Source organism: Heloderma suspectum, chromosome 13 (assembly GCF_057233095.1).
Source record: "Heloderma suspectum isolate Gila_16-S chromosome 13, 16-S_ref, whole genome shotgun sequence".
Lineage (NCBI taxonomy): Eukaryota > Metazoa > Chordata > Lepidosauria > Squamata > Helodermatidae > Heloderma > Heloderma suspectum.
In genome coordinates, this window is record NC_139470.1 from 15,808,907 (window position 1) to 15,822,396 (window position 13,490).

General features: G+C 46.5%; 1 protein-coding gene across 9 annotated transcripts in view; it reads left to right on the forward strand.

Annotated features, from left to right (window-relative positions):
- ARVCF (ARVCF delta catenin family member) overlaps nt 1-13,490 on the forward strand; it is a 641,936-nt gene that overhangs the window by 434,946 nt on the left and 193,500 nt on the right. For all 9 annotated transcript variants that reach the window (XM_084820398.1, XM_084820396.1, XM_084820391.1 and 6 more), the window contains one exon: nt 8,632-8,790. In XM_084820398.1, coding sequence (XP_084676524.1) covers nt 8,665-8,790 — 126 coding nt within the window. In that variant the 5' untranslated portion in view covers nt 8,632-8,664. The remainder of the gene's footprint in view (nt 1-8,631; nt 8,791-13,490) is intronic.

The following is a 13,490-nucleotide window of genomic DNA, read 5'->3' on the forward strand; positions in this document are numbered from 1 at the left end:
AAAGATGCCCTGTATGAAATCCGGAGGACATACAGGTGAATGGGGCCAGTCCACTGTGGACTCCACATGTCAGATTATTGGGAATCTGGCCTCATTGGAATCTGCAGTGGATTTCTCCAGCATCCCTACGTACCTGTGAACATGAGCACGTGGGTGTTTTTTCTGTTCTGTTTTTGCTGCAGTATGAGCTCTGTTTCTCCCTACTTTCACTCCTCAAAAGAAACATTCTTATTTATGACTCTGATATCCCACCTGAGATAGGTTGGGCTGAGAAAAAGTGACTGGCCCAAGGTCACCCAGTGAGCTTCATGGCTGAGTGGGGAATCAAAGGTCGATCTCCCCAGTCCTAATGCCTGGCAGTGTTATTTTGAGAAAAATAAAGGGGGAAGGGAGGAGGAAAGCTATGTAACGGTTGGGAGGATGAGAAAGGGGAAGAAAATCAATGAAAATAAATTGGAATAAGAAAACAAATGGGAGTACAGTAGATAGGAAAATAATGTGATTTTAACAAATTAGTCAATGAAATCTGGGTTTAATAACAAGAACAAATGGAGTAATGAAACAAAAGCAAAAATAAATCTTGCATACCTCTAAACCAGGCTGCTTTAAATGAAGTTAGTGGGTGGCTACAAGAGAGAGAGGACCTTCTAGGCTGTGACACTATTTGTATGGAATGCTCCCCTCAAGGACATTTGCCTGGTGTCCACACTGTTGTTACATTTTCAGCACCAGGCAAAGGTGTTCCTTCTAGGCATTTTAGATTCGAGATTTTACCATTTAGATTTGCTGGTAGAGTGCTGCAATGGTTGCTTTTATATATTTTATATTTCCTGCAGTTATTATTGCTTTATTGTGTGTTGCTTTATTTTTGCAAAAAAATATTATTTTTTAATCATGTCATCCGTCCAGAGAACTTTGTGTTACAGGGCAGACTAAAAAGATTATAAATTCATAAATACGTGTGCAATGGTTTGTGTGGGTAATATTGTACCTGGAGCAGATTATTTGGCATTTCCAGGTCAGAGACTGGAACTGACTGGGTGTTGTGAAAAAGGCATAGCTCCATTTGTGGGTTCACTCGGTCACAAATTTTAAGCGCCTATCCTCAGATAAGACATGCCATTTTGAGATCTCTGTGTCTAGGAAGGCTTATTTAAACAGATCAAACAGACCATCTGTCTGATTGTCATTTCAGGGTGGCAGCAGGGGTAGCATAGCATTAATTAAAATCAGGAGTGATTTTGTGTCCCAGTTTATTCATGGCAGTGCCTATCAGGTAATGTGGGGACAGGAATTGTAACTGGGTTTATTGTTTGAGCTCTCCGGAAGCTAAAACTGCCTGCGGGGTTAAAATCTAAGCCCTTAATTGCGACACTGAGTATTCTTCCAAAATGTCAGTCTGTAGCTGTAAATATAAAACCATCCCGAACAAGGGCACCTCAGCCGGTTTTGTCTCAAAGGAGGTTTGAGATCATGTGAGGATTAAGCGAAGCGTTGTCTTTCCATGCAGTGTGTTAACAAAGAACATTCAAAGCTCTGCGTCCTGTTCAGCCACACAAAAAGGCACTTTTAGGAACATCTCCTCTGCCCCAGATATGTCTGTGTCTTTCCTGTTAACCCCACAGGACTGTAAATAAAGCGAGGGATGGAAGATACCGGCAAAGGGGTGTGGGGACAAAGCACCTAGAAATGAAGGGATCATCAAACTTCTGAAATGCTTGATACCTGATGTATTTGAGCATATGTCCCCTTCAATATGGAGGTTCAATATAAAAGCAAACACATCGGAAATGAAAATTATAATCCTTTCTTAGAATCTTACAGTTGGAGGGCGGTTCTGTGTTGCCTATTCCTACCCCCTGTTCATTGATGTAGCAAGACCTACACCAATGTAGCAAATCCAAAGCAAGACCATGCTCAACAGAGGGCTGCAGCTTCTGCCTGAACACCTCCACTGTGGGAAAGCCCACCTGTGCCTCCAGGTGACTCGTTGCACTGTTGAGCTGCTGTTGCTGTCAAGGGGTTTCTCCTGATGTCTAACCCAAACTACCCTCATGTAACTTAAACAGGTGGCTGATTTCTTTATAATCCCCGTGCGAGCAAGAGTCAGGTTCTTTGACTGTATTAGTTAAATTGAAGACATTGTAGCCTGTGCCCTGATATTTGTCTACTTGTTGGTATACTTCAACTTGAACGGGTCTAAACAGCCATAATAAAGAAGTATTTGATTTGATTTACACTCCTGTAACTTCCAGTCATGAGATCTAGTCCTGTCCTCTGGGACAGCAGAGAAGAAGGCTTCACCCCAGTGGAGGCTGGTGTCTCCGATTTCAATGGGGCTGTGAATCCATCCTGGGTTTCAGTCAGAACCAGCCAGAACTCTAAAGGGGCTATCAAAGATGCTGAACCTATTTTGAGGATAGGGTTCAGCACCTTGGGTAGCTCCTTTAGAGTTCTGTCTGGTTCTGACTGAAACCCAGAATGGATTCAGAGCCCCACCAAAATCGAAACCACCAGCCTCCACGGCTTCACCCTCTTCTATGTTAACAGCTCTTCGGTTATTCGAAGAAAGCTATCATGTCCCCTCTCCCTCAGTTTTCTCTTCTCCAGGCTAAACATATCCAGTCCCTTTCCTCAAGCCACCGTTTCTTGCCAGCCAGCCAGTGCCTACCCAGACTGGAGTGGGGGAGGTTGGCTTGTCTAAGGCAGAGGCAAGATTTGAACCAAGAACTTCTTGCTTTGCAACCCAGTCTCTTAGCCACTATGCTACCCCATCTGTACATTGGTGCATAGATGGTATGAAGCTCATCACTGGAACTCCCTGGTTTAAAAACCTGGGGGACTTTTTGTGCCCTAAAAACAACAAAGAGCAACAACATGGGAATCATGTGCAGATGCATGCAGAAGACCAGGAGAACATGGTGTATACACTTGAGACCTCACATGAGTAAGGGACAATTTATCACTTAAGGTTGATTGAGTGACCTTGATGGGAAAAGACTTGAGAGCTGGGCCCAGGGTACATCCTGGAACAGAAATGCAATATCTTGATTGCAATTCCGCACACTCCATGGAGAGCAAAAACTATACTCTGCAACTGCTCAGGAGTGGTTTCATTTTCTGTTGGTTTCTTTCTGAACAGATTGACAAGTGATGCTCTGACTCGCTCACAGTTTAATTTCTTAAGACAATCCGTTAACGGTCGCAATTGCTGTTTTCACTTGGCTGTTTATGGTCCCCTGTTGATGGTGTCTTTCTCTAAAAGGACCATGTATTGAGGATTCTAAATGGTATCTCTTAGAGGACATAGGGCTGTTCCTGTCCCAAGAGCTTAAGTAGAAATAGTACTCAATAAACAAGTGTCAGGATCCACATACAGTGGCCTGGATCCAACTGCACATGCAACCACAGTTTGACTTCCTTGTTTTGAAGCAGCAGATCCTACTATGCCAAAAAGACAAGCCAGTGTGGAAGGTAACTAAAGAAACAAAAGTGATCCGTGGCTTTGGTGGTGCAGCAAAACCAGGTTGGGACCACAAGGGCCCAATGGATCTATGGATCTTCATCACAGAGTGTCCCAGGAAATCGCCGAGGGCTTCCCCTCACCTTGAGATGTCAGCCTGATGTGAAAAGGTGCTCTGCCTGGGGAAAGCCTTCTGCTGTCCCCTCGTCCTCCTTCCCAGTGGTGGCCCAAGACCTTTTGCTGTCTGAGAAGAATGACAAAATGGTGCCTCTCCCATTCCATGTACAAAAGCCAACCATACTGGCAGATGGATCTGTCTTCAACAGTGATAATGGGACACTATGCTCCACTGCCCTTGAAGGCTGCAGGCGAACTCAAGGGGCACAGAGCAGGTTGCGTGGTCTACAGGTCTCCCTTCCAACACCTTGCTGCTGCCTCCCAGCATCTGCCGCCTGAGGCAATGGCTTCACTCTGGCTAATGGTAGGGCCGCCCCTGCTCCTTCCTACGCCTCAAAGTAAGTTTCATGACTGTGGGGCAGAGGAAGGAGATGGCTTGCAGAATCTGGGCCCCCTTGCCTCAGTCTTGCTCATGGGCATTTGAGCAGCGGCACTTATTTTTACAAACCCATTAAACGTTTGCCACATCCCTGCCCTTCGCTTTAGGACTGGCCCCTGTTCCTAGCACCTTTCTCAAGCTGAAGTTAAAACATGTACTTTACTACCTAGCTACATCTCCTGCTATGGGAAGGGGCCAAAGCTCAGTGGTATAGCACATGCTTCCCACATAGAAGGCAAGGGCTATTTTAAGGGTTGAGGGGGCCCTGGGCAAAGTGCTGTCTGGTGGCCCCCTCTTATGGTGGTGGGTCCCAGTAGGTGTATTTGGAAGCAGTGATGCTCTCTTGGGGGCACTATTAGAAATCAAATGGGCAGCTAGACTCATCTGCCTGGCGCTGCTTGGAGCACCAGGCTATTAAAAGATCAAGAAAGGGCAGGTGACTGCAGTGGGTCCTGCCAGAGAGCAGGACCCTGATAGCTGCCCAAGGATGCCCAGCCCTGGTGCTGCCCCTGTAGAAGGCTCCAGGTTCCATCGCTGGCATCTCCACTTTAAAAAGAATCAGGGAGCAAATGGTGTTCAAGTCTTCTGCCTGAGCTTCCGGAGCATTGCTACCAGTCAGAGCAGACAATATTGGTCTAGCTAGATGGAGAAACAGTCTGATCTGGAATATGGTGGCTTCCAACGTTCCTGGGCGCTAGGGATAGGTGAGGAGAGGGCTGGCCCTACCATGCGGCAGAGTGAAGCAGCTGCTTCAGGCAGCAGATGATGGGAGGCAGTAGCAAGTTGTTGGAGGAGAGGATCATGTCCCAAGCAGCTTGCCTTGTGCCCCCTCAGCTAGCCTGCTGCCTTCAGGTGTGGTGGAGCAGGCTGTCCCATCACCGGTCTTGAAGAAAGATTCGACTGCCAGTCCAGTCAGCTGCTGAACATGGAATGGGAGGGGGTGCCATCTTGTTCTATGACTTGGGCAACAAAATACTTTGGGCCAGCCCTGGGTGAGGAAATGTGCTGTGTCAAGATTTTCAGGTGAATGTAGCAGATTTGGACCTCCTGAACCAACACAGGAGCTGAGACAAGAGTTGTGTTCCAAAAGCTGCATTTTTCTGAGCTTGGCAAGGCAGAATATGCACACAAAAATGTGCATGCAAAGTGTGTATATTTGAGGACTATACACAGAACTGCAATACATACTTGTGGGGGTGGGGGAGATATGTACATTAGGAAAATGCACAGAAATAAAGTACACAGTTCCTTGCAGGCTTTAAAATAGGGATGTACGGATTCCCCACCATCCGGTCCGGTAGGGAATCCTTGGGGGGGGGAGGCAATCTGTTCCTCCCCCCACCCCGGAATCCTCAAGGAGCAGCTCCGCTCTGTGAGGATTCTGCAGAGCTGAGGGCCGCTTATCTGAATCAACTGGAGCCCTTCGCCTCTGTGCCAATCACCATTAAAAAAAAAAAAAATGGCGAGCGGCAGGATGCGCCCATAGACTTATACACAAAATAGAGCTGTGAGTCTTGCGTATAAGTCTATGTGTCCATAGGCTTATATGCAAGATTCACGGTTCTATTTTGCATATATGTCTATGGGCACATCCTGCCAATCGCCTTTTTTTTTTTTTTTTAAATGGCAATTGGCATGGAGGCAAAGGGCTCCTGGTGCAACAAGCAGCTGTGCCATCCTGCGCTGAATCCTCCAGGAGAGGAGGTAAGTGGGGCCGATCCTCTGCTAGTTCCTGAGGCTGGATTCTTTGGAATCCAGCCTCATTTGAATCCGCGGTGGATTTCTCTAACATCCCTACTTTAAAAACAAACTCACATCACACTGAAACAGGATGGAATGAGCGTAATCCTGAAAATCTCTGCAAGAATGAGATTCTCAGGTTTGTCCATCCTCACTGGGCACCATCTCTTTGCTCTCTGTACCACTAGGACTACTCAACTGGTAGTGGTGGGGTCTGGCGTCATCTTCTTGTGTTTGTAAAGGAACACCAGCCATGGAGGAAGTGGCTGTGGCGTAAACCTGGTAATCTGAATTTACCAAGTATCTACTTAGATTTATAGCTGCATTCATGGCAGTGCATTCCTTATTTACCGATGGTGTAAATAAGAACTTGGAGGCTTGACCCAAGCAGAGAGAGGGCGCACAAATCACTTTTAAATATGATGAAATGATCTTTTGTAAATGTGCAATGAATGGCACCTCTGAATGAACTCCACTTACTGGAGTTATTTGGAGCATCCAGCATAGCTACAGGGTGACCTTCCTTGGTCAATGTAACCCTCCTTTCTTTTTCTTTTCTTTGCTCATGTTTATAACTATAATTCTTATTTATGTTTATATTCAAGTATTACAAAATCACAGAATTAAGAGAACAAAATTAAATCAGACCATTGTGATACTTGAAGTGAACCAGGAATGTGCATCATCTTCATGTTTCCTGCCCCCTGTCTCTATGCAACTAGTGTACAATCAGTCCTCCTGTGATAAGTAAATTAATTGTCAATTAAAAATGAGGGCCCAGTAAGTAAATGCAGAGGGAAATTGTTGGGGCTTGCTAGCAAGTGCCTTCTTTGCTTCAGTGTAAGTTAGACAAAAAGGCTTAGAAGCATCTCATCCGTGCTGCAGTTAGGTAATTTTAGACTCTGGACTTAATGGTATTTTGGAGTGGGGGGCTTTTTAGAAGGTGCTTGGTGTTACTTCACTCACTTCAAAATGCATTAAGGGTAGGGATGTGCAAATCAGCAGAAGTTGCCAAAGTTCTCTGAATTCCATCTCAAAGCTTGTTCTGACTTAAGTCTGTATCAGTTTGCGAGCTTTTTTTCTTTTTCTTTTCGCTTGAAAATCCATGTGTATCTTTGTGCATATTTTCCCAAATGTATGTATTGATTGTGCACACCTTTAAAATGTACACATTCGTCTCCCATTGATTAAAGTGTATTTGTGCACATTTTTCGACAGTCTGCATGTTTTAATGCTCCTTTTTCAAATGTATGCATGCTATTGCATGCATTTGTGGGGGCAGCCATGAATCATATTGCGAGCTTGGAACTGTATGGACTTCAGCCACAGATTGATCCATGCCCATGTTCAGTCCAGAAGGTGTGAACTGGGTGAATCCTGATTAAAAGAAAGAAAGAAAGAAAGAAAGAGAAACCAGTTTCTCATAAACCCCTAGTTAAGGGGCACCTTCTGCTCAACTTGTTGAGTGGGACCTTGACTTCTGTCACCAAAGTCCTGCCGTAATAGCACCATTCCTTGTCATGCATAAGACTAAGAGATCTTTTCACTTTTGACCTTCCAGTCCCTGTAGCTCTGCCCTTTATGGCACTTTGACCAGCAGCAAGTGGTAGGACACTCCAGCTATCTCTTTACCAAGGATGCTCCCTATGTTTTGGAACCTGTCCCTGTTAAGCAGTGTCTCTATTAGGGATGTTGGAGGAATCCGTCTGGGTGGGGTGAAGCTCACCGAACTTCCATCAGCTCAGCCCCCTGCCCGCCAGACTTTGGCTCACTTAACTGCAACCTGGCCTGACTTGTTCTGCATTTAGCTGGGCCAACTTGGAGATTTTCAAGGTGTTTTTTTTTTTTCATCAATAGAAATTTGTGCAAATTGTAGGTGCAATTTGCATCATTTGGTCAAATTGCACCCTGAATTTGTGCAGTTGTGGCCATAATTTTCATAATGTGTGCAAATTGCAGTTGCAGTTTGCACAAACTACAGCTGCAATTGGCCAGAAATTGTGTGAATTAAGCACGTTACAGCCACAATTTGCACAAAATACGTAAATTACGGCCGCAAATGGTGTAAATTTCTATTGTATTGATGGAAAAAAACTGAAACAAATCTCCAGATTTCGGGAAAAGCCCTCGACTCACAATTACAAGCTGAGCCAGACAGGCGGGTGGGTAACAGGAATCTGTCGGGTCCCAAAAGGTTTGGATTTTCAAAAGATGGACGTCCCTAGTCTCTATCATTCCCCTTATTGCCAATGTTGTGAGGTGAGTGTTGTTGCTTATGTAGCCAAAATAGTACCATCCATGTGATAATGTAATGATCATGCTGGCTGGGGATTGGACTACAACCCCCATCTTCCCCACCAGTACAGACAATGGCTGGGGATGGTGGGATTTATAGTCCAACACATCTGGAGGGGGCCAGTTGGGGAAGGCTGATTTACATGCACCTCCAGATTTGGGCTTGGGGCCATGGTAATACAAACCATGTTGTGAATTATGGTGTGAGTTTGCTGTGTGGTTGTAATATCTTTCTTGTTAGAGAAGGCTCTCAACTTGTAGAATTCCGTAGTGGAGCAGATGTGATGTGATGCCTAGGTGTGTAACTTTGCCAGGGACTGCCTTGCCTCTCACAATTGATCAGGAGCCTTGAGAACAATAATCCAGAAGCTGCTATTGAATCATGGCAGGCGCTGAGCACAAAAGGGACTTGGAAGGTCCAGGAGACGCACAGGTGGATCTGACTTCTGTGGATGTTCCTATGCAGCTGTGACATCTGGCTGCATTTCCCCCCTTCCTTCCTTCCTTCCTTCCTTCCTTCCTTCCTTCCTTCCTTCCTCTATCTAATTATTCACACATTCAATTCTTGTTTACTTAGGAGCAAAGTCCCAGCAACCAGACATCAATTGCAATGATGCAAGAGCCCCAAGAAATGGTAGAGGAGACAGTTACTGTAGAAGAAGACCCAGGCACTCCAACCTCCCACGTTTCTATTGTGACTTCAGAAGATGGGACCACGAGGAGGACGGAGACTAAGGTAGGACATGCGGACTTTGGTATGTGAACAGGTAGGAAGGGGCGGGGTGCAGTTGTATCCAGGGCTGCCAAGTCCCAGGGTTTGGCTAGACATTTCATAGTTTTAGGGCACAATCCTATGCATGTTTAGACAAAAAAAGCCCTACAGCTCCCAGCATTTCCCAGCCAGTCAATGCTGGCTGAGGAATGCTGGGAGTTGTATGTCTTTTTTCTGTCTAAACATGCATAGGATTGCACCTTTACCCTCCTCCTCCCATGGAAGGAGCAAAATCTCAAGGGTGGAAGGTGATTTTCTACGTGGCTTGGGGACCTTTGCTATTTAGCTCTAGAAACGGGTAAGATCTCCCCAGCTCGTGTAGGATCAGATTGGAAATACGCCGTGCAATGTCTCCCAAAATTGGGGAATAGCTCGGCATGTGTCCAGGCCAATCCAAATTCAGCAATAAGCCCCCAAACCGCCTCCTCTGCACCCACCTATGGAGCCCCCTTTTCCCCAGACCCTGGAAACAGGTGTCTCCATGACATCCCCGGTTAGCCACGTTCTCATGCCCATTCAGCTGCACTCTTGACCCACCCATCACAGCCAGGCATTGCCCGCTGATCCTCTGGGTGCTCTCTTCCGTGCTTTCTGGGTGCCTTCTTTATCAACCTGCGTGGCCACTGAGGTCATCAGGGGGCTTGCTCCTGGTAGTTCCACTTGGACCTATGGCCTGGTTGGAGTCCACCAGGAAGAGAGCCTTCAACGTGGTGGCCCCCTTCCTGTGGAACTCCCTGCCTTGTGTTGCTTTCGGCACCTCCTGAAGACGTTGTTTCGAGAGGCCTTCCCTGAGTGACCAGCCACGGTTTATTAGGTTCAGAACCTGTTATTTTAAAATGTTTTATTTTTTTTAATTATGGGGTTTTATTCTTTTATCTTGTTGTTCACTGCTCCAATATCTTTGATGTGGAGTGGTTTATAAATATTGTAAATAAATAAAAATCAAATGAACAGGCCCCACCCCAAATCATCTAGGCACCGCCCCTTATTTCCCAGGCTCTGGCTGAATCTACCCATAGCAGGTATACCGTTATCATACCATTATCATAACTGTTGGTGCCATGTGTACCAATAGTTATGATAACAGCATGATAACGGTATAACTGCTATGTGTAGGTTCAGCCCCTTCCTCTTGAATCTCAGGAGATCTGGCAACCTGAGTTTCTATCCACTTCCATGCCTGAGGGTGCCCACTGCAAACTTTGAGGGTTAAGTAGTTCAAATTGTTCATGAATATGGTGCAGGGATTGGAGCAGTGGTGTGGGCCTATAGATGAAAGAAGAGCTAGATCACCGTGTTGGTGTGGAGGGGGAGAATGTCAGAGGGGCTTATGCCAAGGAAGAGTTCAAGAGTTTGTGAATGTGGATTTTTGTGAGTGGTCAGTGGCATTGATATTATCCAAAGCCAGAGGTTTTCGTTAAAATACAAGAACACAAGAAGAGCTGTGCTGGATCAGAGCAAAGGTCCGTCTCGTCCAGCATCTAGTCCAACATCCTGTTCCCACAGTGGCCATCCAAATGTCCCACTGGGAAGCCCATAAGGAGGACACTGCCAGGCCCCCACTGGAGGAATCTTCTTCAGAGGAGGAGCGAGATCTCCCAAAGATCAAGAGTACCCCAGATCAGCCCATGTCAGAAGACCTGGCAGGGCCTGGGCCCTCAGGGGAGATGGCCGCAGGTCCGTCCCTGCATGGTGCTGGGGACTCCACCTCTGAGGCAGAGGCTGAGGAATCCCCTAGCCCCCAGGAGTGTCTTTGCCTGAAGGAGCAGGCCAGTAGGGCTCCCTTGAGAAGGAGTGCTTGATTACAACGGAGAGCGCAATTACATAGAAATGACTCTCCATGAGTAGGACTCTTGCCAGAGGGCTATAATGAACTACAGCTGAGTCCTGGGTGGAGCTCAGGAGGCTCTGGTTATAGATGCCTTCAGTTTCAGTGAGTGCTGGAAATAATGTTGTTTCTTCAGCTCCTCATGCCTGGTATCTTGTTTCCCTGACCTCGACTCATATTTGGACCACTATGTTATCAAGCTTGTGACTTTTGCCTGACACTGCTTTCTGGACTTTGATTCTGCTTGACTGATATCCTAGAACTGAAATTAGTTGGAGTAGGACAGAGATGAGCACAGTAGCAACCTTCCACTCCTTTTCCTAGCAGCATAGGAGGTAATAGGTAGCCATCATGATTAGCAGCTCTGTCCACCATGAAAGGGTGGAGCATGATCCATGTATCTTAAGGCACGGGTGAGGAACCGTTATGGTCCCGGGGGCTGAATTAACTTGGGCACTGGGGGCAGGATGACTTTAAAGGGGGCTAGACAAATTCCTGGAGGAGAAGGCTATCAATGGCTACTACTCCTGACGGCTATGTGCTACCTCCAGTACCAGAGGCAGGATGCCTATGTACACCAATTGTTGGGGAACATGGGTGGGAGGGTGCTGTTGCACTCATGTCCTGCTTGTGTGTTTCCCATGGGCAGCTGGCTGGCTGTTGTGTGAACAGAATGCTGGACTAGATGGACCCTTGGTCTGATCCAGCAGGGCTCTTCTTACGTTCTTAACTCCTAGAACACCCACAGGGGCACAGATGATGCCAGGGCAGTTCCCTCCCCATGAATCCCTCCTTCTGCCAAATCCCTGCATCATCTGAGCCCCTTTCCCTTGTCAGCTGGCAAGGGAAACCTGCTCTTATCTCTAAACAGTGATACCAGTTGCTGGGGAACCACAGCGGGAGAGAGCTATTGTCCTCCTGTCCTACTTGTGGGCTTCTCATTGCTATCTGGTTTGCCACTGTGGGGGAAAAGAATGCTGAACTACATAGGCCTTTGGTCTGATCCAGCACCTCTTCTTCAGTTCTTTTGTCCTTCCCAAAAATCAGTTTGTGACTCATGGTATGTGACGGTTTGTGGAGCCATCCTAAAACTATTTGTCTTGCTTCTGTCGATTATGGACAATTGTATAACAGGTGTGTGTGTGTGTGTGTTATTAAACTCTTTACATCTCTTTCAGTTCCCCTTTGTATAAGAGCCTTTATGATGGTTTGTTATGAGGTTCCCTTGTGTGGGAAATAATGATGAAAGTTAACTGTTATCCCCCCCTCCCCGTTTCATGTTCACTGCTGTTCAGTGTTTTGTTTGCTCCATTCCGTTCCTCCCCTACACCCAATTGTCAGTATATCATGGTCATTGATCATGTTAAGTCCTTTTGGGGGCCCCCCATGCCTGCTCTTACCTCCCCACCTGTTTGTGTGCCTGTGGTGCTGTTTTGGCTATGCAAGAGTCGGCACTCACAGCCTGAACATCGGCAATAAAGGGAATGATACGTTTACAGCCTATAACTGAGGTGGAGAAATCTGATACATGGCTCAGTTTGACAAGGAGGAACTGAAAACCAGACCATGTGCTTTCTTGGCTATAGGTCTGCTTCGTAAGCAAGGTGTTTGTTTGTTTGTTTGTTTGTTTTAACATGGCCAAGCAGAGAGGGGAAAGAGGTGCTTTTCCCTACTGAAGTAGCTGCTACAGCCAGTTGGTATGCATAGCTACGCTTCCCAACGAAGTGGGCCTTCACATACATGAACTGGAAACAGGGAGTTTCTCCTAACCAACAGGAACTGTTGTGACCCCGTTGCCACGCTCATGTGTCTTTGGTGTTGTTATGTATTAATTGATAACATCAGATATGTGTATTTTGAATAAGAGCAGTTACTTTAAATGAAGAAGCATGCGCCACTTTCAATGAATTCCTGACTTAAATAAATAAACATGTCCTTAAGTTACCCTTAACCAGCCTTGAACATTAGCCCTCCAAAATGACAAACTGGAAATTATTTTACTCACCTGTATTTTACTCATAAGAGGGGATGGTGAAATCTGGGCAGAGCACTCTGTCCCTCCTTTGTGAGCCCCATCTTATCAGTAAAAAACCCAGCACATAGAACATGTTGCATGCTCAAAACAAACGCTCCCTACCTCTTCTGCTAGCCTGCTTGGTTTCTATGCTTGGCTTCTGTGCCAAGTGCTTCCTGCACATCCCCACACAAGGGCAGGATAGGGATGACGCACACTGTTCCTCCACTGCGGTCCTGCTTGATTTCAATGCTGGATGTGCAGGGACTGGATTCCTGCACTGAGCAGGGGTTTGGACTTCATGCCCGAAATGGACCCTTCCAGCTCTATGATTCTATGTGCCTTCTGCAAAGTAAGCATGGTTGGGCACCAGGCAAAGGTCCACTGGCAAGAACCGTCTGGACTAGCTCCTTGCCTTCACCATTGCAACCTGCTTGTTCACCTGCCTCTCTTTCTGGCCCAGACAATGGAGGTGGTGAGAAGGGGGACCAGTAGATGCCCCTGCCTCCTTGCTCTCTGCCTGTCAAACAAGTAAGTGGTAGCAGTGATGAGAAAGAGTATCCCCCTGTGTCATTCCATTACCTGAGCAAGTTGAGCAAATTACGGCCAAATTTGCTCAAATTATGCAAATTTGGCCATAATTTGTGTGATTTGCACAAATTCAGCTGTGCTTCACACAATTTGCTCAGAAATCTGCGCAAATTGCAGAACCCCCCCATGCCCCAAATTTATGGAAAATCTGTGAACTAGCCCGACTCATTGCAGGTCAAAGCAGGCACTGCAGGAGGAACCGAAACAAAGTCCAAGGGGCCAAGCCTAGGA